Below are 15508 nucleotides of genomic sequence, written 5' to 3'. Positions count from 1 at the left end.
CGGGATCTGTGGTTAGGACCCTCATTTTCTTTAAAATTTACTTTTCCATTATGGTTGACATACGGTATTATATTACTTTCAGGTGTACAACATAGTGATGAGACATATAAACTTTACAAAGTGATCCCTTGATATTTCCAGTACCCACCTGGCACCATACAGTTATTACAATATCATGGACTATATTCCCCATGCTGCACTTTACACCCCGTGACTATTTTTATCACTGCGGATTCCTATTCCTCAGTCCCTCGGAAGGACCAGCATTCCGCCGGCACTGCCGCAGGGCCAGGAGCAGGGCAGGTCCAAGCACCCCTGCACCCCAGGCTGCCCCAGCCCTGCCTGCCCGCCTGCTCAGAACACGCTGACTCAGAAGCCAAGAAGCCCAGTGGAAAGTCCCTCCCACAGCCTGAAGCTGCAGCCCCAGCACTGACAAGGGCCGTCTGTCCCCGAGGAAGCGGGGCACCCCAGTACCTGGTGCCGTCGGGCAGCTTGCGGTCGAAGGAGGTGCTGCGCGGGATGGCGGCCTGGGCCTGCTGGAGCAGCTGCTGGCCCTGCAGCCGGTCGGGCGTGCCCGGTGCGGGCGAGGCTCTGGGCAGGGGCTGCAGGGCCGGGGTGGGCACCCGGTGCCACGTGGTGTTCCTCCGGAAGGGGGTTTTGTACTCGCAGGGGGTGCCCTCGCTGTCCAGTTTGTACTCCACCATGGGGATCCGGCAGAGCTCCGAACACCCTCTGTGGAGCCAAGAAGAAGCAGTGAGACGTGAGCTCGCGGCCCCAGCCCGCTGCCCCGGGCCGCAGGTGCTGGTCAGGGCTCACGGACCACGTGGCAGGGCCACTGCGCTAAGGAGGCCTGACCTCTGACAAAGGAGCATGTCCTGACTAGTCAGCTCCCCTCCTGCCACCAGTGAAAGTTCAGAGGGTAAAAAGGCTCCAGGCCATTCAAGTACTGAAGTGCAGTGGGCAGGAGCTCCTGCCGGGCCCCACGAGGAACTAAACGGTCATCACCTGGCACACGGGGCTCCAGGGCAGGATGGAAGTAATGATGCTCTCTGGAGACAACAGCTCAGTGCGCAGTGGTCAGGGGTGGAGCCACAGTCAGCATCCAGAGCCTGTGCCTCTCCCCAGACACCCCAGAATCAACATCAAATCTGTTCCCACATTTGAGACATCCACTAGGGTAAGGTATTGCTCTCTAAAAAACAGACTTCCTTCTCTAGAGGGCAGAGTAAAGCTTTTAGCCTCTTCAAAATCACAACAAAAGTGCAAAGGGAATGAGCAATCACCAGAAACAAACTCGACTGTTAAAACACAGTGTTTAATGGTTTAGCAGAGTGGAGGAAGGCCCACCCAAGGGTGCAGAGGGGAAGACATGGAGAAGCAACTCCCAGACACACACAGGGACAGGACGCCTCAGGCCCTGCAGAAGAAGAAAGTGAAGAGGAGGCTTAAGAGGGGTTATTTAGAAGGGAGTGAAGAAAAAGTCTGACCCTGGGGCCCACAAACCTGGCCCAGCCAGGCAGCAGCCCCTGTCCCCTAGAGGCAGGAGCAATGATTTGGGGACCCAACCAGGAGGCACAGAGGACAGCTCAGAAGGATGACTGAATTCTCCCTGGTAAATGAGACCAGACTCATGTGTCCTTCTCTAAACCTGGCTTCGGCATCCAAGCATCTCAAAAAGACGAAGGAGGATCTTTCTCTAGAGAAAAGGCAGGTGGGGGCGAGCCACCCAACCACTGCAGTGAGGTGCACCACCCAACCATGTTTTCAGAAGATAAAAAGAAACTTTTGAAATTTAAAAATATGATAAATAAAATACCCAGTAAGACATTGGAAGGTATACTCCAAAATGTTACAGGAGAGCAAACATAAGAAAATTAAAGTTCAATCCAAAAAGTCTAACACCCATCTAAGAGAGAGCTAGCAGAACCAGGAGAGAGAGGAAAAGGTAGAAAGAAAATTGTTAAGAAATAATGCAAGACAATTTCCAGAACGAACAGATGTGCAACACCAGATTAACAGGTCCCCAGAGTGCCCAGCACAAGTGAAAGAGGTCTACATCAAGACACATCACTGAAGAATGCAGACTCCTGGGTTACAGTGGACATGCTAAGCTGGGTGGGCAGACTCCTGGGTTATAGTGGACATGCTAAGCTGGGTGGGCAGACTCCTGGTTATGGTGGACATACTAAGCTGGGTGGGCAGACTTATGGGGTTACGGTGGACATACTAAGCTGGGTGGGCAGACTCTTGGTTACGGTGGACATACTAAGCTGGGTGGGCAGACTTATGGGGTTACGGTGGACATGCTAAGCTGGGTGGGCAGACTCCTGGGTTACAGTGGACATGCTAAGCTGCGTGGGCAGACTTGTGGGTTACAGTGGACATGCTAAGCTGGGTGGGCAGACTCGTGGGTTACAGTGGACATGCTAAGCTGGGTGGGCAGACTTGTGGGTTACGGTGAGATGCTAAGCTGGGTGGACAGACTTGTGGGTTACGGTGAGATGCTAAGCTGGGTGGGCAGACTCCTGGTTACGGTGGACATACTAAGCTGGGTGGGCAGACTTATGGGTTACGGTGGACATGCTAAGCTGGGAGGGAGGTAAAGGGGTCAGCGGTTAGGGGCAGGCCCCATACAGAACAGCTCAATTATTTTCAAATCAATAGTACTTGGAGCTGGGGACAGAGAGACAAGTAGAAACAAAAAAAATAATGTCCTGCTTTTGGTCTCAGGAAGCCAGAGACGCTGGTGCTACCCTAGGAGGAGAGAAGAGGAATGGGCTGGACACCCTGCTAAAGAGACACTGTGTCTGTTTACGGAGGACAAAGTAATGATTATCTGCTTATCAGTAAATGTTACTTCCTATATTTCCACACTCCTTCCCCCAAAGTAAAATTCAACTCTCTTATCCAAGCAACTTTAAATCACTCTGGATTTACTGAATGTGTTAGTTCAATTACCAGCCAAATTTAATAAGTTCAGATTTACACTGAATTGCATTTTTCTGAGTGTGAAATGCCAAGGCCCTACAATTGTTACTCATGGATGTTCAGGCTCTAAGGGTTTCTCTACTTAACTAGATACCACAGCCCCCATGCCGCTGGCACATCCGAATGGCCAACGACAAGATTAGAAATGAGAAAGAAAGAATACTGCAGTAAAATGTCAACACATCAAGTAAAGCTACTACGTCTTCCACCCTAACTGATGCTCTGAGCAAGTCCCTGGTGTTCAGGTGACCCAGCCGCAGTGTCTCAGAGCCTGCCACGGCCTGAACAGTGCGAATCAGGGAGGTTTTCGTGAAACTTGCCAGGGTTAAGGGTCCCGGAATTACATTTTGAATGAAGGAACGTGAACCTGGCATCTTGCGAATCAAAGGGCAACCTGCATTTCTAGAGCGTGTCTGGGTTTCAAGTTTATTAGGTTTGGTTTAAAAGGAAGAATAAACAAAGAGAAGACAGATGGCCGAGGTGTGCGGTGCATTTAATTTATGCTCATAGATGCGGTCTTTAATAAAGTGTTGTAATGCTACTTGGGTCTTGGAAGAAGACCACCAACACACAGTCGTGAACACCACGTGACAGCGCTGCAAGCACGGGTGCAGTGCGCCCGCAAGGGGACCGGCTGGGTGGTTCCATTTCCAGCCTCTCGCACAGTCATATGTAAACGATCTTTGGATTCTAAAGGTTGGCATTCTTTGGCCCTAATAAAAATCAGCTCTTCTCAAAGGGCTTTATTTTTAAATCAAAATTAATTTTGTCATATTGTGACACTTACAGCAATTACTCTTATAAACTGAATGTTTCCTTTTTTATTTCTGTGACATCACAGAAATAACTACAGTTCTAGCATGTCATCAAGCCTGGTCCACCTTATTTCTGCTCCATAGACATGAGAGATTCCTTGAGATGTGCAAGTAGAAAACTCAGCATATATTTAGGGAAACAGGGAGAGGTGCAACAATTATCACACACCAGCATGCAGAGTGCCTTGGGCCCCTGCACACTCCTCTCTCCCACTTGGGTGGTTCCAGCACAGGACGCCAGGCGACTTCACCCCAGCACATCAGAAGCATCAGAACCAGGGCTGCTGGGAAGGGGCACCCGGCAAATACTTCTCACCAAGAAGTAAAGGCCAACTGAGACCCAGTCTGACCAAATGCAAACAGACCTAGCATGAGAGACACTTCCGAAAACGTGAGCTGCTCATCTTGCGTGTAAATGAAACATTTCCGAAGAAGAGACTTAAGTCTCTGGTTTCCTGCACTGTCTACAGATAAACGCCCTCGGCTTCCGTCCACTCACCAGGCTGGGCAGTGGACGCGAACTGCATTCTAGCTCCAGCACATTCTTCGGTGGGCTTGCCAGGAGACACTCGGAGACAGAGATAAGGAAGCGAATCGGTTTCCTCTGTGCTTGATAACAAAGGAACATGTCATCTACTTATGCTTCTAATTAGCGTGATAGGTCAAGATCAATAAAAAGTCAGCTTCAGGGTTAAGAATAAATATAATTTTTAACACTGCTCGTCTAGCCAGAAACTTTTGAGTAATCTGTCTTCGAGGTGTGTCTTGGAAGGCAAAACATTTTGTCAACCGAGGTCACAGAAATGTGCTGGTTAAAACGCACACGACAAAACTGTGAGAAGGACAAGTCATTCCAGTGGCTGGAGCCCTCAGAGGATCCTACCTTTTACTGCTTCATTCTGAAAAGCAACACTGCTGTCCTTCTGAACTTAGCTTTGTGGACTTCCTGGGAGGGCTCAGTCCAGTAAAAGGGCCACTTGCTGACTTCCTGTCTCCACACTCAGCAGCAGGCACCCACTACCCAAGCAGGGCGGCCCACCAGTAGGTCTCTTGTCCACAGCTGCTACTGCTTCTGGGCAAGGCCAGCACCGAGGTGGTGTCCACTCTGGCTCACAGCTGACAGGCACCCACACTGTCAACCAAGCACTGCACCTGTGCACACTTAACCTCAGACACCCGGCAAGAGATGCCAGCAAGATGGCAACTTCTCCTGGGGCCCATTTCCTTCCACTGACTTCTCTCATTTCCTGGAAGAGCCTACCATTACCAACAGTAATGTGGGCCCCTGGAAGTAGAGGCTGGGCTCAGTCCTGAAGGCTCGTCCACCCTGCGCCGCCTGCCCACCAAGATGGCCCTGCTGGAGCCCAGCCACCATGCAGTTCCCTCTGTCGCTCCCAGCAGGCACTCTCCAATCAACCACCTGTTCTCCATGACGGGAAGTTTGGGTTCTGGGCGCAAGACCAGACCTGCCAACGCGCAGCTCAGAAACGGGACAACCTCTCTGGCCACATTTCTCCTCCCGCAGGTGGGCCAGAGAGAAATCATGTGGACACGGATGAAAGCGGCCCGAAGCCCCAGCTTCACAAGAAAGAGGGCAGTTACAAACAGATGTTCCTCTGCTCCTAGAAACAGGAGGCCAACAGCAAGCAGCAGAGGCAGGTGGACTTGCACAGAAGTCCTCACTAACGTCCTCTCCAGGCAGCGGCAGCAGCAGCCACGGGGAAATGACAGGTACTTGTGGAGGTACAGAGTGGCCAAGCTAAACTTGACATAAGAGAACTGCAGAGGACTCCAGGGCTGTGAACCCCCTCCGTGTGCATCGCCTACAGAACAGCACGTCCTTAGCCTATTCCTATACTCTCGTCTTATATAGAGGTAGGACACGCGACCTAACACGGCTTCAACGTGAAGAAGGGGTGAGTCCCAGGGGTAACAAATAGCAGTAATTCTTTTGAAGAGTAGCAAAACAAAATCCAAAACCTAGAGAACTGAGACAGTTAAAGAAATAAGACTTATTCTAAAAACAAAAGCAGAAAAGGCATTTGAACAAATTAGCTGGACCTGGACCACACAGCCACAGCTTAATGGAGTAATTACAACTTGCACATACTACTCCATAGGGCCCATTGATCTTACTTAACTTGGCTGTGTGATAGAGAGTTCTTAACTAACCCAATAATCTAAGAAAAGCCTTACAACTACTCCGAGGCTGTCCTTGACTCTAATCCACCTCTCACCTAGTGGGGCACCTGACCTGTTCCCACGTCCAGCCTCTGCCATTTCCCAACAATGTCTCAGGTGCTACCAAGAACACCTCCGATTTTTGGAGAAGGCTCGGAGAGGCTGGAAAGGTGATATAGCTAATCAGAGACAGGGTCACGCTGAAACTGGGGCCTCCAACCCCTAGTCCACTGCTCTTCCCGAAACCCTTGGCCACCGCCTCAGAAAACCTATGAAGAACAGTAATGTGGCCCACATATGCTATACTTTCCACTAGGAGCTAAAAAAATCTTTGGAAACAAAGGCCCATAGATCCCCTGAAAAGAACTACCTGCTTCTTTTATATTTATGCATTTGCAAAAGAACCCTTTATAGCGCTAGGGATTAAAGCAATCACTGATATTTTAATTACCTTAAGTCGGTTATGCTAATAGCCTGCTAATAGCTAAAGGACTGTTTCCAAAGCATCCAACAGGGTCACTGGGGGACTGAAGCTCATGCACCTGAGTCACAAACTCCCTCTTCCTGTTGCATAAAAATCAAAAGCTTGCAACAGGGAGATAGGGACATCCTACAGCTTCCTGGAGAGGTGGGGGCACTGTGACCTACAAAGTAGGTGCTAAATGAAATATTAATTTACTTTTCTATAAATGTCCTTGATTTATAGAAATAGAAAGGCAGCTATAAACAGAAAGAGATATCAGACCATAAACCCACCTGACCAAGCCCTTTAAACAAGGCCTTAAATTGAAAGTGTATTTGCCATTTGAAACAGGCAGTCAGGCTACCTGGACCTGAATCATTCACCAGCTTCCAACCCCTTCCTTCCTCACCAGGCACACGGCCCACTGCATCCACCCATGGGGTCGTACCCAGTACTTCATTTGACTCAAAGGCTCAGCAAGTTCCTCATGAAGCCAACCACTTCCTTTTCTTTCTTAGAAAGCTTGAGACCAGGAATAACACTTTATTGCATTATATACTTCAAGGTTAAGCACAGAAGGTTCTCAATAGCCATTTGATGCCTGGTTTTGTGGTTGAAACTTCCCATCAGGAGAATACCACTGGGGTCCACTCCCATGGCATGGTGTAACTTGTCAAGCACAAGACAGCTGTACTTGTCGAGCTGATGGAACACTCGAGCTATACAGTCACCCTCTGCATTCCTGCCACAGTGCAGTGCCAGTAACATGACAGCATTCCAAATGCAAAACAGCGTGGACCTAAAATACGGAACATAACCTGGGGAGGGGAAATGTGTTTTCTGTACAGAGACCCATTACCAAAAAAAACGCTGTTGTTATAGTTTGAGAAAACTATTTTGAAATAGCAAAAATATACATGGAAGGTACTGTAGAGTGCTAGGCAGACAAAACGGGGTCCATGAAGGTAAAGATTAGGCCTGTCCTGCCCAGTTTAGTAGCCCAGAGCCAGCAGCTTCTGGCACAAACTCTTTAGAGTGAATGAACAAATAAATGAATAAATGTGAAGCAACCTGTCTAATATTCGCTCTGTAATCCAATGTTCTTACTTCAAACAGTGAGGAGATCATCTGAACATTGTTTTGTAGGAACTCAGAACAGTGTGTGTGATTCAGTTACTTTGAGAACCTAAGTTGTGTATTTTTCCAGGGTCCATAAGACAACAGATACAAATAATTTTTCTCATCCATACAAATAAATTGAAACTTTAATCTAAAACCTCATTTTAGTCCAGGTTTCCACTCACCATCCACTATCTACACACACACACACATGTACACATGTGTGCACACACACACACACACACACACACATATTGTTCATCTAACAGAAGTGAGCTCTCCTTCCAGCTTCCATTTTCATTTCCTCCTCGGTGTACTTTAGGGAGATGAATGGTCAGGCAACAGGCATTATGCAGAAGACAAGAACATAAGGCTTCAATTTTATTGAATGATGAAAAAAACCACACTTTGGATTCATGACAACATGAGATAATTTCCACTGTTTTGCATTATATATAAAAATATGTCATGTCAACAGAGTATGAAAAAATCACACAAAACAAAACAGATGCACCCCAGCAAGGAATTCCACTTCCATTTTTATTGGACATATTTACTAAATCACTCACACTGCATAACAACTCATGCGTAATTCTGATGAGTTGTTATTTCCTTTATATCAGCCTTCTAAGTTGATTTGCTTTCCTTGAGATGACATGCACAGCATGTCAGTCACCTAGGAAGGCTGGAGGCTGAGCCACACCATCCCTCCCAAAACCAAGGTTAATTGAGTGGCTTCAGCAAGTCGTCTTCATCTTGGCACAGACTGTCTGCAGGGGAAATGCCCCCCCAAACCCCGTTTTCATCTGAAGAGCACTATTCCCAAACTGCTTCTTGCCACTCATTCCCGATATGAATTCACTCCAGATCCAATCCCAGCACGAAATCACTTAATAAGCATCCCCAAAGGGCACCCTCCCTGCTTGGTGCTCTCTGGAACTCAAGCTGAGGGACAGCTGAATTATCATCACCCTGAAACTTGAGAAGGAGACTTCAAAATGTGGGGTAGCTTTTGATTCAATGTAAACAGATTACCAATAAGGGCTTCGTTTAATGCTTCTGAGCCATGACAAGCACCTGACTCTCAGACAACCAGGTGGGGGAGCACTGTTAAATGATAGGCCTCACCCACCACTGACAGGGGCAGATGGGCTCCGAGGAGGATTACTTCTCACTGATCTCCTGATGGACAAAAATCAAGTTGATAAATGGCAGAAATGAACTGAAGCATTTTCACTTCATACTTGGGATGTTTATGAAGAATGAAATCTCTTGTATTTCATTAATTGGGCCATTTTGGTAGTTCTTATGGTTCTTACATTAAAGACAACTTTAAAAAAATTATACACACACACATATATCCGTGTAAATGAATGTTTTCTTCTTGCCACTCCCTGACAAACATCAAGAGCCTATTTGTCAAAGAGGATGGGCTAGCTTTCATGCCACAAATCAAAGATGTAGCTTAGTTTGAAGACTATGTTTGCATATTTTGCTATAGGACTGAGAGTGCTAAGCAATGTTTCATGTAAAATATCTGCATTTTAATTTTTAAAATGAGTCAAATGCTACCCATTTTCCCTTTAAGACCCTCCTCTACAGTTCTTAAAAAAACAAATCTAATAATGCAGAGGCTGAACTCAGAGCACTGACGGAATGTAAATGACCACACATGGGCCGGGTGTGAAGGCAAAGGTCTGTGGTCCCAGGATAAGGTCCATAAAGACGCTGCCCAACAAGAGCAAAAGCTTTCATGGGGCAGACAGGCAGGCACAGGTAGAGCACAGATCAACAAACTAACAAAAATGTGGATTTAAAAATTGAAAAATTCAAATTCACAGAACTTTGGAAGACTGAATTGAAAGAATTTTGAATGATACATGCTTAAAACCTTCAAGACTTGCAGAAATGTGGACAGAGGGCATGTTAATTTTGGAAAGTTACTACGAGACAAATGGCTAATTCTAATCCCGGCTCAAGTTACAAAACATAAACCACTTATTCTAAATTAATCAAGAGAAAAATCTGTATTTCCAGGGAATAACATATGGGAACAAAGGCAAAAGTCTCTAAATATCTTGAATAGCTTTAATAAAAGAATTTGCATTTAACGCAAAGTAAGAATTGATTATGCACAGACCAAGGCAGTTAAACATGTAGTTAGATTGAAAAGAAAAAAAAAAAGCCAAACCTTTTCAGTGGTAGTTTTGGGGTTTTTTTTTTTTTTGCTAAAAATATTCACTATTTCCTAGAAAATTCTATTTTTTAAAAAATCATGTTTTAAATACCAAACATAGTGATAACTTTAAATTTTTTTATTAACCAGATATTTTTAAAGGTTTAAAAATGTCTTACTGTAGGCCAAAACTAAAAATAGGAGACATATGTTTTAAACCCAAAGGGAGAGAGAGCATGGTGCCCTTTGTGTCTAATTCTATGGCAGCAATCAACCTGTGAGACAGATAAAAGGGCTTGGTTTTCACCATAAGATTTACAAATTTTTAACTCTACCAAAGGAAGATAGAAATGTTACTGTATGAAAAATATATCTAATAACTGGCTTAAAATTTATTTTAAAAGACCTTCACTTTACATAATATCTTAGCTTCAAAGGTCTAACGGATTTGTCTTCTATTCTTTCCAAGTCTCACTTTAATAAAGTATTTGTCTTCAATATCTGTTACTCATGCCACTGCATGTGGTTCTCGGGGAGCAAGTGGGTTTAACGGCTCAGAACCAGACAAGGCAAAAGAACTGTCTTGGATACTCCCACCCCAACATGAGGCTGCTACTCTCAAGAGGAATTTCAGCTCCTCAGACCTTGATTTTGTAAAGCTACTGGGCAGACAGAGAATCACAGCACAGGGAAGCAGCAGGTAGGGAGCAAACTACAAGACAACTGATAGAGACAGACTTCTACAACACTGTGCGGGTGACCTGGAGAGGAGGGTGGTACCCACTGCTGTGATCCCTAAAAAGATCATTTGGAGCCGAGCCAGCCAATATGGCAGCTACCAGCCTCTGTAACTATGGGGTCCAGAATAAGTCACCCCAAGATGTACCTCTGTGGTATGAAGATGGTTTGCAGCTAAAGGCAACATTAGCTTCAGGCACAAGAGAAACTTCTGTCTCTCCTTATACCTAGAAGAGCTTAAGCCAGGGCCTGGCTCATAGTAACCGGTGGTCAAAGGTAACCTCCTCTGACCTGTCTGCAGGGCAGGACATGCTTCTATTCACTAAATGCCGTGGACGTCTCGAGGTGCCTTACTCCGTCCCTGGCTCAACATGTCTTAGATTGCTCAATTTTCTTACCTCTGAGCCTCTAGTGCACGGGGGGCCACCATACATATGCATGTATTAAATTTGTTGATTTTCTCTTGCTAATCTGTCTCCTGTCTCTTTGATTATTAGACCAGCCAGAAAAACCTTGAGGGTAGAGGAAAATGTGTTCTTCCCCCACATGGATAATTAAATCTTAATTAATTAAAATAAAACACTCATCTCTTCAGTCATACTAGTCACATTTCCAGTGTGCAGCAGCCATACGTGGCTGTGGCTACTGTTCTGGACAGTACAGGTTAGGGACCTGCATCGGGAAAGTGCTGGGGCACCGCACTGCTTGCACAGGTGGACCGGAGGTGGAGAGCGCAGAAAGAAAGTCCTCAGTTACCACGGGAAGAAGTTTAGAAAGTAGAAATGGCATCTTGTTATCTCTGAATGATAAGAATTTATTTTAGACCTGGATGCTTTGCCTCAGCGGTATGACTGTCAGCCCACGGACCAAAGTTTTGCAGGTTCAATTCCAGTCAAGGGTACGTACCCTGGTTGTGTTTGGTCCTCAGCCCTGGTCAGGGTCATAAGGAGACAACCGATTAATGTGTCTCTCTCACATCGATGTTTCTCTCTCTGTCCCTCCCACGCTGTCTGAAAATAAATGGAAAAATATCCTCAGGTGAGGATTTAAAAAAGAAAAAAGAATTTATCTTAGAGCATAACAAAATTCAAATAAAATATCTTAAAAGTGTTTTTAATAAGACATGCAGTGCTGATGATGCCACGAGGTGCTTTTAATCTTCATCTTATTCAATCTGCACAGTAGGAGGTCGGCGACATTATGATCCCCACCTTACAGATACTAAGTGTGGCTTAGGGAGCACACACGTGACTCACCCGAGACCACACAGCGAAGGCCTGGACTCTGAGCACACTCTCCCCAGAACCAGAGCTCCTATGGTGCCCACAGGAACTCCTGGGACGGAGGCGGCTGTGCTGCAGACACTGCCAGGCCCCACAGCGCACCGTGGGCAGAGGCAGACCGATGGCTGCTTCCAAATCAGCATTCTTTCTCCTTTGGCCTGATATTTTCTTGATGCCAGCATGAATCTTTTCTATTAACAATGAAAGAGTACTACTTCCTAATTCCACCTTTGTTTCTACCTTCCACTTGCCCACCTCTCAGCATTCCAAGTCCAGCCACTACTTCTCCTGTTGCTCACGACAGCTTGTCAGAATGGCCACACCGGTTCGACTAGAAGGCAGCAGTCACACGGAATATGCCTGATGTTCCGGCATTCCTGCAGAGATACCGGCTTTGATCTCATAAACATCCTGTTAGCGATCAATGACCACGTTGTGGGAGGAATTCGAGCAGTGCACAGGAAAGTACTGAACTTGCTACAGGCTGAGCTCGATAGAGACCTCTCCCCAGACAGTCTCACTGGCTGCTCTGCCACTCTGTCCACAGCTGCTATGTGCTCCACGTCCCATACCACTGCCTAGCCTGACAATGCATCACGTGCTGTACACCAAGAGCGTCTGGGAGGCATTTATCACTTTGCTGGTGGGTATCAGAGACCTTGGTGGAGGACACCTGACCATTCTCTGAGCGCCCACAGGAGCAGCAGGTCCCACCCTACTTCACCTGCAGAGCAAGGTGTTGTCCTGCGGCTGGATGATGACCACCTTCACGGTCACGGATGTCCGCAGCAGATCGATCATCTGCTCGTGGGTCAGAGTGGCCACGGCCACTTTGCAGATCTCTACGAGGCGGCTCCCCTGGCGCAGGCCAGCCTTCCAGGCAAACCCAAAAGGCTCCACGTCGGCAACAATTCCTTCAAAATTCACGTGGAAGCCAAGCTGGCCTAGCCCGTTCCTCCTCAGGGTCATTTCCACGGTCTCACAGCCTCTGGTCACTATCTAAGGGGACAGGAGACTGTTAGAGATGCCACTGTGGGGTCCCCTGTCAGAGGTGCACACACTTCTCTGTGCCCGCTCCTCCCTCAGCCTCACAGCCCTTCCCTCGAACTGCCCCAGTGACAGGGACACCTTTCGACCCCAAATTCACCATAGTTGGCTGTGGCGTCATGTGCAAAAACAGTAACAAGAGTTAAACAATGATCTCATTCTTCAAAGGCAAACCCATCCCTGATACAGGTGTCCTGCTTTTTCTTAGAGGCCCTGGCCTGGAGCGTGTGCGCTTGAGACGGGCTCTGATAATCCCCCTTCCTTTCCCGTGTCAACTGCCTTGTCTCGTAAGTACAGAAATTGCATTGTTCCAGACGGACTGTACCAATAGAAACAAGACTTTCGAAACCATTACAAACTTCACCCGTCAAATGTTAAAACCTATCAGAGAACTACATTCAACTTCAAAATGGCCCAGAGCACTCAAGCGAACACTGAGCGACTGGGCCTCAGGATGGGCAGCAGCAGGGGCAGATGCCAGGGAAGCTGGAAGTGCTTGGGAGGCACCGGCCCGGTGGGCACCTGTGCTGGCACTTCCGCCCCCCTCCTGTGGGCTGGCTGCCTGGGGCGCTGAGGATGGTTCAGCACTAATGAGGCCGGCCAGCCAGGCCCCTTGGCACCTGCTACCAGGGTGGTGTGCAGGGTGGCACTCCTCCCCTGGGCCACTCCTCAGGTGCCACAGGAGACCCTGAGCTGCAGCAGCTCCCAGGCACTTCCCTCCCCGAGAGGACAGGATGCAGCAGGTCACAGAAAGGAATGAAGAAGGGGGTCTGCACCCCACTCAGTCCACTACAGCACCAAGAATCAGTGAAGGCCACCCCCCAGAGGGCTTCCTGAGAACAGCTTCCATGCACAGGAAGAAAAACATGAGCTCATTAAATGTCAAGTGGGTGTGGCATCACTTATTTGTGGGAAATGTAAAGTCAGGAGGTATCATGTCCATATGCCCAAAGCACAGAGCCAATGCATGAAGATTCAGTTTAATAAATGCTCCATCTTCATAAAACAAGCTCTGAACACACACATGCCTATTTAATACAACCTTTGACTGTAGGTACAGCTGTGGGGCTGGGGCTGGTTCAGTGTCTCACCGCCATCTCAGGTTCCCACGGTGACCACCACAGGGCACACAGCACCATCAGTTCCTCACAAACACACGACAGTTTGGGGAAAGGGGCCACTGGTCTCAGTTACTGGTGAAGTTTCAAAAGACTGACATTTTCAAAGCTATCACCTGACTAATTTAAAACTGCTGAGAAAGTACTTTTGTAATTAATATGTACAACTTGAAGAAATTTTTTGTCACTTTTTTTTCAACTGTGTTTCAACTAAGCCCCCCTACCAAAAACAACATATGACACGTGCCCTGCCTTCTTTCCAATATTAACAAAATTTCAAGTTCAAATTTAACATCCATTTATTTAGAGTTGCTCACAGCCTTACACAGACTCAATTATCACAGGAAAATGGTGGCCTTCCATGCACACACCCAGGACTAGCTACATAATTTGTGTGGCCAGGGGCAACATGAAAATGCAGGGCCCCGAAGTAAAATATTACTCAGAATTTCAAGATGGCAACAGGACAGGACTGAGCTGAGCCCGGGCCTTCTGAGCATTGTCCCAGCTACTGCATGAGCCATGCACCCAGGAAGCTGAGCCCCGTCCACGTGGGTGTGAGCTCTCATTCCCTTCCTGTCTTTACCTGCAGAGCAAACACCTTCAGCCCTTCCCACCACACAGCACACCGAGCTCACACCTGTGGAACAGCCCCCATTCCCAGCATTGCCCAGGGACCACACGCTCCTTTCCTTCCATTCTGTTGCTCCTGTCCTGCACCAACCTTAGGTCCTAATCCCACAAGGCTTTGAGGACCTTGTTCCCAACATCTCCTGCTGCAAATCATCCTAATCCCAGAACAGAGCTCCTCAAACATACTCCAGACACCAGGCGCCCGAGTCACATTAGATACAGTCACTTCCCAGGGAAGTGGCAGGATGGGGTCCACGGAACACTGAGCATGAACAGCCTACAGGATGTGCATTTCAGTGGCTGGTGCAGTGGTCTCTGTTTCTGTTGCACTTTTGGGAGCACATATTATGGTGGCTCAGTGGATCTTCTAAATACTTGCAATATTCCTGAAAGCACAGTGAGTCCTGAGACCTCAGAGAACAACTCGATTCTCCAGACAGAGACCAATCACATGCCCTGTCATCCGAGTTACACTGAGGTGTAACCATAGCCGATATCACCGCTGAGCTCACTGAGGCCTCTTCCTGTAAACAGCGTCTGCAAATAATGCAATCATTTCTCCAGGAACAGCAGACACCGACTAGAGTGTCTCTTGTATATGATTTCCAATAACAAAGGGGAGATTTGTATTTAGGGGGGAGGACAGGGACAGGAAATGGGTATAATTCTCCTTTATTCATGATCCATAATTGACTAAATCTTTTCTAATTGGGGGATGATTTACACATGATCAATTATTTTGCCAAAACATGTTTTGTCTTAGATTTGATTTATTCTTATAACTTTATTGTATAATCTCAAACTAAAATCTGTATCTTCAGTTGTTAAAATAAGGAGCAGAACTAAAACTATTAAACCCATGGACATCACTAGGGGCTTTTGTATGAAGAAAACATTTTAAAAAATTCTTTATGACTTATTTTTGTGTGAGGTTAACTTAATAAGCT

General features: G+C 47.0%; 1 protein-coding gene across 1 annotated transcript in view; it reads right to left on the bottom strand.

The window, feature by feature from the left end:
• The window catches only part of SIPA1L2 (signal induced proliferation associated 1 like 2), a 198707-nt gene that overhangs the window by 41308 nt on the left and 141891 nt on the right, over nt 1-15508 (bottom strand). The window contains 2 exon segments of the mRNA XM_036277621.1: nt 475-732; nt 12488-12778. Of these exon segments, the coding sequence (XP_036133514.1) occupies nt 475-732; nt 12488-12778 (549 nt within the window).

Source organism: Molossus molossus, unplaced genomic scaffold (genome assembly GCF_014108415.1).
Source record: "Molossus molossus isolate mMolMol1 unplaced genomic scaffold, mMolMol1.p scaffold_m16_p_23, whole genome shotgun sequence".
NCBI classification, from domain to species: domain Eukaryota; kingdom Metazoa; phylum Chordata; class Mammalia; order Chiroptera; family Molossidae; genus Molossus; species Molossus molossus.
The sequence above is the reverse complement of the archived record's forward strand: the minus strand, read 5'-3'. Positions and strand labels throughout refer to the sequence as shown.